Source organism: Pristis pectinata, chromosome 22 (genome assembly GCF_009764475.1).
Source record: "Pristis pectinata isolate sPriPec2 chromosome 22, sPriPec2.1.pri, whole genome shotgun sequence".
NCBI lineage: Eukaryota > Metazoa > Chordata > Chondrichthyes > Rhinopristiformes > Pristidae > Pristis > Pristis pectinata.
Window position 1 is genome coordinate 10806582 of NC_067426.1, and position 17020 is coordinate 10823601.

The 17020-nt window shown below is 42.4% G+C and overlaps 1 protein-coding gene across 4 annotated transcripts in view; it reads right to left on the reverse strand.

The window, feature by feature from the left end:
* nkain1 (sodium/potassium transporting ATPase interacting 1) overlaps window positions 1-17020 on the reverse strand; it is a 440342-nt gene that overhangs the window by 107122 nt on the left and 316200 nt on the right. For all 4 annotated transcript variants that reach the window (XM_052036124.1, XM_052036125.1, XM_052036122.1 and 1 more), the window contains exon 3: window positions 5836-5916. In XM_052036124.1, the coding sequence (XP_051892084.1) occupies window positions 5836-5916 (81 nt within the window). The remainder of the gene's footprint in view (window positions 1-5835; window positions 5917-17020) is intronic.

Consider the following 17020-nt stretch of genomic DNA (forward strand, 5'->3'; position numbering starts at 1 on the left):
AAGGGAAAACCCAATATATAGGAAGGAAAAGCAGAGCAGTGATAGGTGGACAGAAGCATCTCCCCGTCGCCAGTCACTTCAACTCCCCCTCCCACACTATCACAGATATGTCAGTCCTCGGCCTCTTCCACTGCCAGCAGAATTCCAAGTGCAAACTGGAGGAACAGCACCTCATTTTCCGTCTTGGAACCTTGCAGCCTAACAGCATGAACATTGAATTCTCCCACTTTAAGTAACCCAACCCCCCTTCCCTACAACCCCCCTTCTTCTCTACAACCCCCACTTCTTCCCTTTCCTAGCCTCTCTCTCTTTTTTCTACCCCTTCTTTTTCCTTTCTCTCCTTACCTTTGACCCATCCCCCAGTGGATCTGCTCTCCCCTCATCCCCCACACCTGCCGATCACTATCTCATACCTGCATCTACCTATCACCACCTTGTGCCCACCCTGCCTCCCCTCTTTTGTCCACCTATCACTGCTCTGCTTTACCCCCCTATATATTGAGCTTCCTATTTTCCTATCTTCAGTCCTGAAGAAGGATCCTGACCTGAAACGTTGACCGCCTGCTTTTCTCCATGGATGCTGACTGGCCTGCTGAGTTCCTCCAGAATCATAGTGTCTTTCATCATTCCTGGTACTTGTGGTTCCTTCATTTTATGTTGTAATATTTTCAAATGTATTTCTTGCTTCAAAATTAAAATATTAACAACTTGGATGCTTGGATGTGGTGCCATGTTAAAAGAAGTGGAATATGAGAAACTAAAAAAAGATAAAACACAACTATGTCACAGAATATTGTTTCTTTCCCAGTGCTATTTTTCTGGACTAGAATAAGATTTTGTAACCATTTTCAGGTCAAATTCTGTTGGTACAGAAATTTGACTGGCTGCTTCTGGGCAGGAAAATTGGACCATTCTGGAAATTCAACCAGGTACTTTTAGGTGCAATACACCTTTGCAGGCCTGACACAATTTCCACACCAGAAGCATAAAGGAAGGCATCATTCCCCATGCAACTCAACCTTTGGAGAGAGATTAAGTCTATAAGTCTCTGTGTGACTACATTGGACAATTTCAGGACAAATAAATCTTCACAATGCAGAGCTGGATTGGATCTCACCAAGCCCCAGGATTTAGTTTAACTTAATTTCTCTCTGCCTTAGAAAGTCACAGTTGTCAGGATAAATAGAGATGGCCAATACGTGCTTGTTTTTCAGTGAATCTGAAAATGAATCAAAGTTCAGAACCAAATAGCCAAGTGTTACTTTCCCAACAAGAACATGGAGAAGTAGGTCTCCTCCTATCTCCCAGTGAAGTGACATTGAAATATTAAAACATATGAGATGAATGGAGTTGATTCAGCCGATCTTAACCCATCAATGCTCAAAGTCTACAAACCCTCCCAACCCACTACCATCACCAACTGTCACCATCAAATCCTTCACCATTCTCTTAAGTGTAAGGAATGTCAATGAGGCCGCTGATAATGGCAAGGGTCACAATTAATTGCTCTGATAACTTCTAATGAGCAACAATGCCAATAAAAATACTTATTTTCCACCTAGTTCTATATTGATCTAATTCAATGTCATTTTACAATTTCACAGACTCTTTTTGATTTGAATGTGACTGATCCATAGAAAGCATTTCAAGATTTCCCAAAATAGTCCATCTCAGTTTTCTATGGACTCTGTTCTGGTCTTATAACACCTTCTCTCCAGGGTAGGACGGGCGCCAATGACGCTGGTTGGCATTTCAGTAAAATAGCGGGCTGCAAACATTTCCATCCTTTTACACCACGCCACTTATTGTTTATCACCTCCAAGTGGCTGATTATGGTGTTGCAGTAAGACAAGGTTCAACTGTGATCCTTGACCAAGCCTTACTATTTACAATGCCCCCACAACACTGTTCACCATCATCAAGGGCAAAAATTTAAAGTGGCTAATTAATCCCATCTTCCCTACATTTCAGTCTGCTCAGCAGTGGCATTTTAGGCCACATCTATCCATCACAAAACATGATGAAAAATAAGCAGCTATTTGGTCATTTCCACATTGTTATTTGTGGTTACTTGCTGTGCACAAATGGTCAGTCACTTGTCCCACACTACAACAGTGACTTGGAAAGTTCTTCATTGGCAGGAGATTGCTTTCAGAGGTCCATAAGTGGAAGTGAAAGATACCATAAGTCTTTCATCACCATAATTACTTGGGCACCTTTGATACAGCAGCAGTCAAAGCTTTGTGATGTTTTGTTTATTATAACATGGTATTTCTGTTTTTACCTTCCCTCTTCTTCCTTCCAATAACCTTCCATTGGTTAACAATAATGGTCATAAATGGCTCTTGATTAGGTTGCTCTCTGCTTAATATATTTCCTCATCCAGCAATGACTCCTGCTAACCTTTCAATCTTCTCATTTCTGCCTGTGTGAACTTTGATAGCTATTTGACATTTTAACTCCAAATGCAATCAGGCCTGTGGGCCTTAATTAAATAGCAAATGTTCCTAGCTTGATCTTGCTATGCAAACATGCTGTTCCAAGGTAATAGGTCTTCAAAGGGAAAATTAGGGATTGTAAAAACTGTGGGCTGTAGATGAGATTGTGAGGCAAATGATAGCTCTGTCATGAGGGAGAAATGCTTCATCCTTCAAGGCAGGAGGCTAATCTTGCTCTTTTATTGATTGCAATCAATCTATATTTTTTTTCTTTTTAACTATTGTATTAACAGCACAACACTGAGATAGATCTCTGCTTCTGGTAGTCACAGACATAACCTGTTTAACTCCATTCACGTGTACTCCTGAAATACCCACACCAGCTGGAAAACAAAAATGTGGGGAGACTCTGTGCCTGCCCCAAGTTGATTCCTCTGGGGCTCCATCTTGTTCCACACAAAGACAGCCCACACCCAACTGCTAAAGTAACCTGCACCTCACCCAAGACTTAGCAGCAGTACCAAGCAAATCTTGAAATCGAGCCACATGAGGGGGAATTAGGGTAGGGGACCAAAGACTTGGTCGAGGACATAGGTCTCAACAAGTACCTTAGGATCAGGAAAACAGAAGGTGGCCATTAACTCTGTTGAACCTCAATATCCTTCAATGAGATTGTTATTGACATGCGACCTAACTTCACTTCCCTAAATAACTCTGGGAGATAAAAGTCAATCTACATTAGAATTAAAAAGAAACAATTCATCTGACATTAATCACCATTTTCAGAATAGTGTCCCAAATATCTACCAGACTTTGCATGGAGAGGTGTTTCCTAACTTCACACTAGCAAGTCCTGACGTGAACTTTTGGATTGTGCTCCTTGTCCTCGGCTCCCCAGCTATCTACACACTTAATTTCCTGTAACATTCTGAAAAGTTTGATTAAAGTACCCAGGGTACACAGCCTTTTTGTTTGTGAAATCTCTTGTAATTCAAACGTTGGAGTTCAGGAAACATTCTGGTAAGTCCAACCTGCACTCTGTCCAAGGCCAGTATATCCTTAGATTTGAAGCCCTGAACTACTCAACGTGTGATTTAACCATTGGGTTGTATTGTTGTGGTGTAACCTGTATTCCATTCCTCTGGATGTGAAGAGGAGCATTCCATTAGCTTTTTGGATTTACTGAACTCTGAATGTGGACCCCAAAGTCTCTTTTGGTGTTTGCTGATTTTAGCTTTTTCCCATTTGGAAATTACTTTGTTGCATCATTTTCAGATCCAAAGTGACCTGTAGCAATGGCACCACACATGTGCCAGGTAATGACATTTCCAGTATAAGGAACTAACCACCCACCCTTAGCATTACCATCATTGAGCCTTTCACCGGCAACATCGTAGAGGTCACCATTGACAAGAAACTCAACCGGACCAGCCACATAAGTACTAAAACTGCAAGAGTAGGTCAAGGACTAGGTTTCCGGAGAGAGTGAGACACTAAACCCCTTCCAGCATCCAAAAGGCAAGTTAGATATTTGATGAAATACTCTCTACTTCAAAGAAGAAAGTAACTTCAACAACACGCAAGAAGTTCGAGTATCCGTATCCATCATCCTAAACATTCACTCCCTGATGTACATCTACCTAAACAACTGCTATCCTTAGTCAAGGAACAAGGACTTCAGGAACTCAGAGGAAACAAGCATTAAGAAGTGAGGTGCTAGATACTGGGAGATATCAGGGAGGATAAGGCAACATCACATCACCTCCTGACGAAGGACACATTTCATTTTGAAGAAGATCATGTCACATCGTAGACAATGAAACGGCAGAAAAGGGAGGCAAGAGAACAAGACTGAGACCTAGGCTTTACAGCCATTAAGGCACACATCTCTAAACCTCTGCAAGGTTCATGGAGGAGATTGGCAGGCATGAAAAATGGAGAGGGATTCTGGACACACTTGTGTCAGTCATCCTTTTAATACTGCTGTGAGTAGCTCACCATCAGTGAGTAGGTATGCATACATGCATTTCTGCATGCACACATTTACACAAAATTGGTGGGACACAGCATTCAACCCCATACACGACTATGATTGGTAATGCACAAATTTATACAGAGCAAGGTCATATATATGGCAATGCAATAGAAATTCTTTGTCAACAGGAAACACATCCAGTTCACTCATGGTTTCCTAGGTGGTGGGGGGCGGAGGTTGATCTTGCCTGGCCTACAGGCGGCTCCAAAACTGCAAAGCTGCAGTAACTGCCCCTTGAGGTGGTCCAGAAAACCATTCAGTTGTACTATAATGGCCACATTAAAACAGTATGGAACTTATGATGGAGACTGAAGATAATGATACTTCATCACAGAGAAAATGTGTTGGAAATTCCTGATGGTCCAGGAAGGGCTGATAACTCCCTGATTGATTAAGGCTGTTTCAGAGCTGTGGTATGGACACAAACCTCATTGGGGAGACAGATACATGGAAATAAGACTTGCAAGCTTGTTCAGTACTCTATGACACTACTTACCATAAAGATGCTGCAGGATCTGCAAGCTGGAGGTCTACATCCACAACATTGCCACCAACGACAACTCCTGGGCTACTGTTGTCCCTTTGTCCAATAGCCAGTCCAGGATGATCCATGACTTCTTGTGGATTAATACCAGCCAGACATGTTGCCCCTCTCCTCCACTTTGGCGACTCTGTTGATGCATGGGCTGACCCACCTTTCATCTTCAGTTGAGTTTTAAGCTGAGTTTTCCCACCTTTGACTAGTTTTCTGTCAACACTGCTATTCTCCATCTTAATGCCCCCTTCTTTGGGATAGGGCCACCTTCAGCAAGCCTGACACTAATTGCCGAACTTCAGCCTGAACCTTAGAGTTATAAGTGCTCCCACTACAGTGTCAGGTTGGGAATTTCAGAGTGTTGACCCAAGCAAGAATATTCTACAGAACTTGAACCATTTTGTACCCCTTTTTGATCCTCTCCGCTGCAAAATTCAAATCTCTGTGCTCACATGCTCAAGGCTTGATTTCTCTGAGAATCACAGCTCCAGTTAACTGTCCACTCCACGCCTCACCCTTGACAATTTCTTGGTAATCAAAAACCTCTCAGCTCAGCCCTCTATCACTCAAAGATCTAGTCCTTTCCACAGCTTGAAGTCAAGCACTCAAAACTCATTTCTATTCCATTTTCTCTCTCCTCTTCACAGCAGAATTGGAGCCACATAAAAATCTAAAGATAAAAGCTTTCTGACTTTAATTCAGTAACAGGTTATCTTTATCCTTGAAAAGCTAAGAAAAATGGAGTCTGGTAAATGCATTTTGGATTGCGTGTTATGATTAACTAGGTTGTAAGAATCATCTTTTTGGAACATAAGGTAGATAATTACCTGTGACAATTGGCCAACTTCTAGATAAAAGCAGATGATGAATGCATTCCATGCCACCCACAGCACCAGCCATCCTGCATACTGCATAAAACAAAAGAGAAAAAAAAGCACTTTAGATATTGAAAACTCCATTTACACAGAATAAATCTGATTAATTTTGTCAGTCTTTTGTTGGGATGCAGTATATATCCACGCTCAGCTGTAGCACTCTCGTCTGTGAATTAACATACAGGTCCTCCCCAGGTTACGAGCAGTTCACAAGTCGGAAATGCGGCCATGAACCGAGTTCCCACACAGCAGAAGATGCCTGCAGCCCCGCAGCAGCTGGCAAATCCAACCTGCCGCTCTTACAAATGCTCGTTCGTATGTACAAGCTGTACATAGGTCGGGCAATCTTAACCTGGTAAGGATCTGTAGTGGGTTAAAGTCCAGCTCTCCATGTACACTGGGCCAACTTGTCAGTGGCAGCCACTGCTGAGGGGTGCTGCATTCTGGAAGTGCTGTCTTTCTCATGAAATATGAAACTCAGCTGCTTTGTCAGCTGAATGGTAAAGGAGCTGTTTCAAAGTCAAAGTCGAAGTTGAGTTTATTGTCATATGCACAAGCACATATATGCACAGGTACAATGAAAAACTTGTAGCAACATCTCAGCACATAGCATCTTATAAGCAGCATTCACAAGAAAAGCATAAAAAGCATAAATTAAACATAAATTATACACAATTTTATACAAGAAAAAACACAATTAGAACAAAAAAATTCCATTTTAGTGCAGGGTGATCAAAGTGGTCATAGTGTTGCTAAACCCAAGTGACTAGGGTTTGGCTGGTTGGTTCAAACAGTATGGTTGAAGGGAAGTTGCTGTTCTTGAACCTGGTGGTGTGGGCCTTCAGGCTTCTATACCTCCTGCTCGATGGTAACTATAAGAAGATGGCATGGCCCGGATGGTAGGGATTTTTGATGATGGATGTGGCAAGGTGAGTTATCCTTGATGTGTGGGCCAACGTTTAACACTCAACCAGCATCATTGAAACAGATCTGGCCAATATCACATGATTGCTTGTGGAAGATTCACTGTTGTGTTCCTTCTATTACAATAGTGACCATACTACATTCACTATCACTGCATTGACTGGCTGTCAAGGACTTTGAATGAACTGAGATTCCGAAAGTCTTTCTTCCTCTCAATAGGTGACATGCTTTTTCTGGTAAATTGGAACGATGGATTGCTGGAAATTAACTGGCGGTTTTAGCTGCTGTAAAAGGCCTAGAATTATCAAGAACTTCTTAGGCACAAGTTGACAGATATTAGTAATGTAAAATCTAAGCTGCTTACTGAGCATCCCATTTAGTACCAGAGATTATGGCAGTTGACATCCTAACTCCATTGAGATGTCACATCCAATATTGTTCCATTTATAATGGTGAAAACAGTTCACTGTAAAGTTAGTGCAGAATCGCAGCAGCTTTGTTCTGACTGCTGTCAAAACTCCCAGCAAACTATACTGGTTTCCTCGATGGCTCAGGAGATGAACACACCACGGGACACATCAACCATTCTGTAAGATCCCAGCCTTGATCACTGTCCAAATCAGCCACTGTTAAGAGGTTTAACTGGGCTTGGTAGAGGGTGCAGGGAATAGAGAAACGTAGGAACATTCGTGTGTCTGACTCATGTTCTATGATCAATTTACGTGGAGCCACCTGGAAAAATCTTGGTATTTGACATTTATCTTTCGTACATTTTCCAGCATATTGGAGTAGATTGATCACATCTAAACAGTTTATGACTACTATGCACTACTTCCTAATGTGCAAAAAAGACACGTACAATCAGAATACATAAAACAGGTTCCATTGAGACAGTAAGCTCATCCAGTGAGTAGTATTGTATCATGTGATTTATATCAATTAGTGATAATTGTATTCAGGCAGTGTGTATCATTTAGGGACTCTCTTTGGTATCTATTTACATAGAAACAGGGTTGGTGAGAGGGCAAGCTTTCTAAGGAATGTGTGAACAAAAGCTTGAAAATAATTAATGCCTTAGCTTTGCTCAGCCCATCTTTTACCACTGCACTATCTGAGGTTAACAGCGTTTAACACTGGCTGGCAGCGAGAAAGAACATTTACAGATGATTCAAGGAGAGGATTTAAAGTAATGGGTCAGAAGGTACAGGGAGATGTGGGGTAAAAACATTTTACACAGTGTGTGGTGACGGTCTGGAACTCACACCCTGGGGGACTGATCAGGGAGTCAATCAGGGAGTTCAAAAAGGAACTGGATGTGTGATTGTGCAAAATTAATTCACAGTTTTATGGGCAAAGTGTGGGAGATTTAAACTATTGACAGACAAAGATCTGTCACAGACTTGGTGGATTCTTTTGAACTCCAACAGATGCAGTACAGAAAGTATTCCTATGGGTTGCATCTCAGCCTGGTATAGCAACAGCTCTGCTGTAGACTGACGGAACCTGCAGAGAGTGGTAAACAACACCCAGTCCATCACAGGCATGTTGCTTCCTTCTGTCCGGTCCATCTACATGATACATTGCTTCAGGAAGTATCATCAAGGATGCTTGCCACCCTGGCCATTTCTTTTTTTCCACTACAGATAGCATAGCTATAGAGAAAGGGGTAAGGGGTTTAGAAGGAGGTTCACAGGAGTGAGATAGATTGGCTGGTTCAGTGGGGTCGCAGCAACAACCTCACACTCAACGTCAGCAAGACCAAGGAACTGATTGTGGACTTCAGGAAGGGGAAGTCGGGAGAACACACACCAGTTCTTATTGAGGGGTCAGCGGTGTAAAAGATGAGCAGCTTCAAGTTCCTGGGTGTCAACATCTCAGAGGATCTATCCTTGGCCCAACACATTGATGCAATCATGAAGAAGGCACACCAGTAGCTCTACTTCGTTAGGAGTTTGAGGAGATTTGGTATGTCACCAAAGACTCTTGCAGATTTCTATAGATGTACGGTGGAGAGCACTTTGACCTGGTATGGAGCCTCTAATGCACAGGATCGCAAGAGGCTGCAGAAGGTTATAGACTCAGCCAGCTCCAACACAGGCACATCCCTCCCCACCTTCGAGGACATCTTCAAGGGGCGGTGCCTTTAGAATGTGGCATCCATCACTAAGGACCCTCACCATGCCCTTTCTACATTACTACTATCGGAGAGGAGGTACAGGAGCCTGAAGACCCAAACTCAATGATACGGGAACAGCTTCTTCCCTCCACCATCAGATTTCTGAACGATCCATGAACCCATGGACACTACCTCGTCATTCCTTTTTTTTGCACTATTTATTTATTTTTGTAATTTATAGATTTTTATGTCTTGTACTGTACTGCTGCCACAAAACAATTTCACGACATATGTCTGTGATAATAAATCTGATCCTGATTCCAATTCTGGATCTGAGGTCGAATTTTTTCACCCAAAGAGTGATTGGAATTTGGAACACACTGTCTGGAGAGTGATGGATGCAGATACCCTCACAACATTTAACAAGGACCTAAACAAGCACTAGAATGACCAAGGCATGGAAGGCTAAGTGATGGTAAAAGAGATTAGTACAGAAGAATGTTTGATGATTAGCATGGAGATGATGGGCCAAAGGCCAAAGTTTCTGTGTCTTATGACTCCATGTGTGACCAGAGAGGTACCTGACCCGAAACCTACCAACACCATGGATTGGAGATCATGGCAGAAATCTGGATTGAGGAACCATTGCCAGACCTCTCCACTATTGGGGCCATCTCCAATCACCTCCATCTGGTTCTGACTATGAGGCCAGCAGCTATTGAGTGATGTTCTCCCTTTTATCTGATGGGCTCAAAGACCAAATTCATCCTGCTGCTGACTCAGTCCTGATGGAATCACTCAACACAGACCAGGAATCAAATTAGAACCAATTACTATTGTGAAGGCAATTAATGCATAGAACATAGAACAGTACAGCACAGGAACAGGTCCTTTGGCCCACAATGTCGTGACAAACTAATTAAACTAGTCATTAAATGCCTAACTCTACAGTCAATGAAGGTTGTTCTGAAATAATGTAGGGAATGGAATAGCCAATATTTGTAGAGCAAGTTCCCCAAAACAGCAGTGTGATTATGAACTAACAATAGGGTGACAGATAAACATCATACTCCACTTCTGAAATGCGTGGGCTTTTGACTTTGACACATTCAACAATACCAGCATTCACCCCAACTTCTTTTTTGGGATACAGATTGTGAATAAACATTGGCCAGGGAACTGGGTGAAAGTTGGCTTCTCTTCGGTGAAATAGTGTCACAGGATCACTTACATCCACTCAAATGGCAGATGCGGCCTCAGTTTAACTTCTTATTGAAGGAAGGCGCCTCCAACAGAGCCACAATGGAGGACTAACATGGATTTTTGGGCTCAGGTTCCATCAGAGGGACTTCAACCCACAAACTTTCTGAGGCAAGAATGCTGTCAACTGAGCAATAGTTGGTTCAACTCGCTTCTTTAACACAATACAATGTTCCAAGGCCTTAGATGTCAAACCACATGTGGAGCTTGCAGAAGAGGTGACCAAAACAGGTTTTCAAAGAGGAAGCTTCTCAAAATAAGAGAAAGTGTGTGCAAGATTTAGGAAGCAATATCCAGAGCTTAGTGCCCAGAAGGCTGAAAGCTAAGTCAATAATGGTGGAAAGAGGTGAATCAGCAAAGCACAAGAGGTCAGAATTGGAGAAGCACTAAGATCTAAGGACTGGAATAGGTACAGAGATAGAGAGGGAGTTGAATAATTAGGACCAACTAATCTAACAAATTTTACCTGCTATGTTCTAAAACTTTTACTTAGTGCCCTTTTACAGACTTATCGCCACGGGGAACGTTAACATTACAGGGTATGAGGTGGAGGAAGTGTAATCCTCAAGTATTGAAACAGTTGGCCCAAAGAAATTTAACGGCCATTGAACAATACAGCCAGGCTCTGACACAGGCAGAGGGGGTTTATTTTATCGTGAATTCAGCATGCTTTGTAAGGCATTGTTCAACACACTGTCACTGCTAATGTTGAGATTAGATGGCCCTGTTTACATCTGTGCCAGATGTAAAATCAAGTTGACCTTCACTGTTTATGGTGACAACTTGATTTAAATCCATATTAAGATCGAGATACACTCTCCTTATGAAATATACTTCCAGGAAATTTGTAAGTCTCTCATGAGGGGCTGCATGATAAATCCAAGTAAAAATGTTCATATTTATCTCTGTTACCTTGGGTCATTAGTCAACTGCAAAAAGACATTGATGTGACAATGGAGACACAAGAGACTGCAGACATTGGAATCTGGAGCAACAAACAATCTGCTGGAGGACCTCAGTGGATCAGTGAGATGTGACAATGGATCTGGATTCATAGATAGTTAATAATAAAAAGGAAGAAAGTCTTCAAATAAGAATTGGAAATGTATGTATATTTTGGCTTTAAAATCTGGAAACCTACCAATTCATTAGATACAGACTTGTTTGCACTTTTTAATTGGACATCCAGCACTTAACTTATATTTATTACTAATAGACCCACATTTGATAAGATTGATTGTTATTATCCGGAAGAATAATTGGGATTGGGATTTTAATTAATAATTTATTCATATCCAGATTGTATTTAATTTTATTCTGTATCAAGGTTTGAGATATGGAACTTAGAATAAGGCTATTTATCTCTTGCCATGACCCTTTGATGGACTTTACTGTTTAGTGTACGATTACACATTCTTAGGCATAGTAGCTCAGCTCTAATTGCTCTACTGAATGGTCCTAAGCTCTACGATCAAACTCAGCAGTATCATGAAAACAGATCACATTAAAATTATGCATTCTTACACCTAAAATTTCTTCAATATTATTATCGCATTAAAGGTTGCACAATGACAGAATGGACTGAACTTTTATATTAAAACTATGTAATAGACACAAAATAGCTTTGGAATTAAGGTCATCAGCATCAATGAACTGAATCATGTTTCCCCGTAGATAGTGGTTCCACAGAGAGCTGTTGTCATCAGCTGTTCTAAGTCCTACACATCCTGAACTTTCGAGTGTGCATATTGAAACCTTGGTTAGAGATGTCTGGTGTCAGATTCAGGTGCTGAGGACCCACATCAGCATGAAAATAAAAAAAAACTGTAGATCCTCGAAATCTAAAACAAAAACAGAAAAATGCTGGAAATATTCAGCAGGTCAGGCTGCATCTCTGGGAAGTGAAACAGAGTCAACGTTTTAGGTCAGAGACCCTTTGTCAGAACTGAAAAGGAGACAAATGTATTACACTGTGGGGAAAGTGGCGGAGGGGGATATCTCCGATTGGGTAAAACTGAGGTGACCATGGGGATTAGCTGTAATCAAGGTTATCTGGTCAATGAGTGAATGGGAGCAGTTCGAGGCTGAGAACATAGGCAAAAGAACCTAGATAGAAGAATGTGGGAGCTGTGAAATGCAGAGCAGGACGACAAGCCCAGCAGGTCAGGCTGGGTGTGTCCCCCACTCCCAGAGAGAAACACAAGGAATGAGAGAAAAAAAACTGAGTTGAGCTAATATTACAGATGGATGACTGATACAGAGCGAGAAACCAAGTTACTTGAAGTTGTAGAGTTCAACACTGAGTCCACAAGGTTGCAACATGTCAAGACAGAAAATGAAGTCTTGTTCCTCAGGCTTGCATTGGGCCTTACTGTACCTGCACAGGAGCTCACAGACCGATAGGTCAGAGTGAGAGTGGGATGGAGAATTAAAGTGGCAGGCAATAGGAAGCTCTAGACCGACCACAGATGTTCGTCAATGCGATCACCCAATCTGCATTTGGTTTTTCCAATGTAGAAAAGGCCATATTGTTAACACCAAATGCAGTACACTAGATTGGAAGAAGTGCAGGTGAATCACTGCTTCATCTGGAAAGACTGTTTGGGTCTCTGGATGGTGGGAAGGGGAAAGATGAAAGGATAGATGTTGCATTGCCTGAATGAAAGGATAGATGTTGCATTGCAAGGAAAAGTGCCATGAGAAGGCAGGTGGTTGGTGGGAATGGGAGAGTGAACCAGGAAATCATGAAGGGAATGGTGCCTGTGAAATGCTGAAAGGGGAGGAGAGGGGAAGGTGTATCTGGCAGTGGAATGTCTTTGAAGCTTGCAGAAATTGTGGAGAATGATCTGTTGAACGTGGACACTGGTGGGGTGGAAGTTGAGGACCAGGGGAATTCTATCCTTGTCCTGTCCCGGAGGAAAAGGGTTGAGAACAGAAGTGCAGGAACTGGATAAGATGTGGTCAAGGGCTTTGTGAATAATGGTAGAGGGGAAGATGCGGTGTAGCGGTTAGTGTAACGTTATTACAGTGCCAGCGACCTGGGTTCAATTCCCGCTGCTGTCTGTAAGGAGTTTGTACATTGTCCCCGTGTCTGCGTGGGTTTCCTCCGGATGCTCCAGTTTCCTCCCACATTCCAAAGACGTACAGGTTAGGAAGTTGTGGGCATGCTGTGTTGGCGCCGGAAGCGTGGCGACACTTGCGGGCTATCCCCAGAACACTCTACGCAAAAGGTACATTTCACTGTGTGTTTCGATGTACATGTGACTAATAAAGATACCTTATCTTATCACACATTTTAGAGGCACCTGTACGAAAAGTCTCATCATAAGAGCAAATACGACGGAGATGAAGAAACCGGGAGAAGGGAGTATAGTCCTTATGGGAGACAGGGTGGGACAAAGAGTGGTCGAGATAGCGGTCGGTGTCTGCAAGCTTATAATGGACGTTGGAAGCTAGCTTATTCCTGGGATGGAGATCAAGAGATCCAGAAAATCAGAAGGGAAGAGTGAGAGTTTGACCATGTGAAGGTGAGGGCAAGGTAGGAACTGGCAGCGAAAGGAACAAAACGGTTGAGTTCTGCATGAATGCAGCAGGCAGCACCAAAGCAAGCATCAATGTACCCAGAAAAGAGTTGGGGGAGTAGGCCTAATAGGACTGGACAAAGACTGTTCTGCATATCCCACATAACTTGGGCCCGTGTCAGTGTCCAAAGCTGCACCTTTGATCCTTCAAAGAACTGCCACAGGCATGGGCCAAATATGCAGTGTTATTCTATGATTATTTGAAGCTTGGTACTTGCTGTAGGAAGAGAAAAGCAAACTGAAGTTTGGGGTTGAGTTCCTACTGGAATACCTCACTTATCTTTCACCACAATATCTGAAACATTGATTGCTGTTTGACAACATTTCATGCAAAGCTTCTATCATAAATCACAGCTTTCCAGGTTTTTCAATGTTTACATGCTAATTAAACAATTTAGAGAATTCAATAAAAAAAAGCACTTCAATAAATGAGATGACTCATGCATTAGCATGAAATAATAATGAGTGCATGGCACACATAGACACATCCCCACCTTTACACCCTCCTTCGTCACGTTTCCTGGACAGGCATGGTAGTGTAGTGGTGAGTGTGACGTTATTACAGCGCCATCGACCCGGGTTCAATTCCAGCCGCTGTCTGTAAGGAGTTTGTACATTCTCCCTGTGACTGCGTGGGTCTCCTCCGGGTGCTCCGGTTTCTTCCCACATTTCAAAGACGTACAGGTTAGGAAGTTGGGGGCATGCTATGTTGGCGCTGGAAGTGTGGCGACACTTGCGGGCTGCCCCCAGAACACTTCGCGCAAAAGATGCATTTCATTGTTTGTTTCGATGTACATGTGACTATTAAAGAAATTTTATCTTATATATTCAGGTCATTGCTTGATATTAATTGAATCCTATTTAACTGCTTCACTTTGCCAAACTCTACATTCTCAGATCATTATACTGTAGGATAGCTTCAAATTAATCCAATCTTTGTTTGACAGGATTGGCCCTGCTCACGTGCTGTTGCTGATTTTACATTGCTGACCACATTGTCCTCTTTTGTCACCTCTCCTCCATTGTCTGTTCAAATTGACGTGCTCTTACTGAACTTCAGAAATGGTTTATCCAATCCCAGCACTCACATCTCTAAGCGTGAAGGCTGTGATTTCAAGATCCCCGGCATAAGATTCTGGCTTCTCCTCCCATGATGAATGTTAAAGCTCGGTTAGGTTCATGTCATCCAGAATAACGTTAAAGATTATGGTCGGATACTCATGGAGGAAGGAGAGTGATGTTCGCTCTTCTGTCCTGAGAAATATTTATCCCTCTTTCAACATCACTAAAAGAACTGATTTGATCATTATCAGATTGCTGTGTTTGTGGGATCTTGCTATGGGCTATTAGCTGCCATGTTTCCTACACATAAACAGTGACTCCACTTCAAAAGTACTTTATCAGCTGTTAGGTGCTTGTGACAGGTGTTATATGAATGCATGCTCATTCTTTCTAAAACTGTAACCTGCATTCAGTAGTCAATTGACAGTGATGTTTCACAAAATGGGTTTAGGTGAAGAAATCCTTCAATCAATGAGATTTCCACCTCTGAAGATACAAACATTTCTCCGCTGCTATTACAGGATTTAGCTGCTTCCTAAATCAGTTCAAGGTCTTGCCTTCAATCACTTGCCAACGATCTGCTCCAGCACAGCAGTGACTGAACATGGTCCATTTCACTAACACCCCAGCTGATGTTGGTAAGGAAGGAAAGGCTGACAAGGCAGTAATACAGCCAAGGGTTTCCTCTTAGGTCATATATTTGGAGAAGAAATCCAATACTGTCTTCACATCTCCACTGCCTTTAATGACTTGTTTACATTTGGACAACGAAAGCAGAAGGGAGATTTAATTGAAGTATACAAGGACAAGAGGTTCTGCTGAGGGAATTTGAGCAGCTGGGGACTAAATTAAAAGGCAGAACCAAATAGGTAATAATCTCTGGATTGCGACCTGAGCCACGTGCAAATTGGCACAGGGTAAATAAGATCAGAGAGTTAAATGTGAGGCTCAAAGATTGGTGTGGGAGAAATGGGTTTGAATTTGTGGGACATTGACACCAGTATTGGGGAAGGATGGAGCCGTTCTGATGGGATGGGGTCCACCTGAACCATGCTGGGACCAGGGTCCTGGCAAATCACAAAACTGAGGCTGTAGAAAGGGATTTACACTAAATAGTGGGAGGGTGGGTTCAGCAGATTGGAAAAGTATGGATAAAGTAAAAGGGAAGGAGAGTACAGGAGAGGTTACTGAAGTCTCCAGAATAAAAAAAATGAGATAGAAAGTTTTGAAAGGGATAAGAATTTAACTTCAGGCAACATGGAGACAAATTTGAGAAGAAGGGTGGTGAATACAGGACTGAAGGTGTTATATTTTAATGCATACAGTGTGTGAAATAAGGTAGGTGAGCTCACAACGCAGGTAGAAATTGGCAGGTATGGCGTTGTGGGTATCACAGAGATGTGGTTGAAAGAAGATCACAGCTGAGAGCTAAACATCCAAGGATACACATCCTATCGAAAAGACAGGCAGGTGGGCAGAGGGGGTGGGGTGGCTCTGTTGGTAAAAAATGAAATCAAATCCTTAGCAAGGAGTGACATGGGATCAGAAGATGTAGAATCCTTGTCGGTAGAGTTAAGAAACTGCAAGGGTAAAAAGACCCTGATGGGAATTGAGTACAGGCCTCCAAATAGTAGCCAGGATGTGGGGTACAAATTACAACAGGAGATAGAAAAGGCATGTAAAAAGGGCAATGTTACAGTGGTCATAGGGGATTTCAATAGGCAGGTAGACTGGAGCCCAAGAAAAGGAATTTGTAGAATGACTATGAGATGGCTTTTTAGAGCAGCTTGTGGTTGAACCCACGAGGGAAAAGGCAATTCTGGATTCGATGTTGTGCAATGAGCCAGATTTGATTAGGGAGCTTAAGGTAAAGGAACCCTTCGGAGGCAGTGATCATAATATGATAGAATTCACCCTGCAGTCTGAGAGGTAGAAGCTAAGATTGGATGTATTGGTATTACAGTTGAGTAAAGGTAACTACAGAGGCATGAGAGAGGAGTTGGCCAAAGTTGATTGGAAGGGGAATCTAGCAGGTCTGATGGTAGAGCAGCAATGGCAGGAGTTTCTGGGAGTAATGTGGAAGATGCAGGATCAGTTCATCCCAAAAAAGAAGCATTCTAAAGGGAGGATGAGGCAACCACAGCTGACAAGGGAAGGCAAAGAAAGCATAAAAGCAAAAACGGGCATACAATAT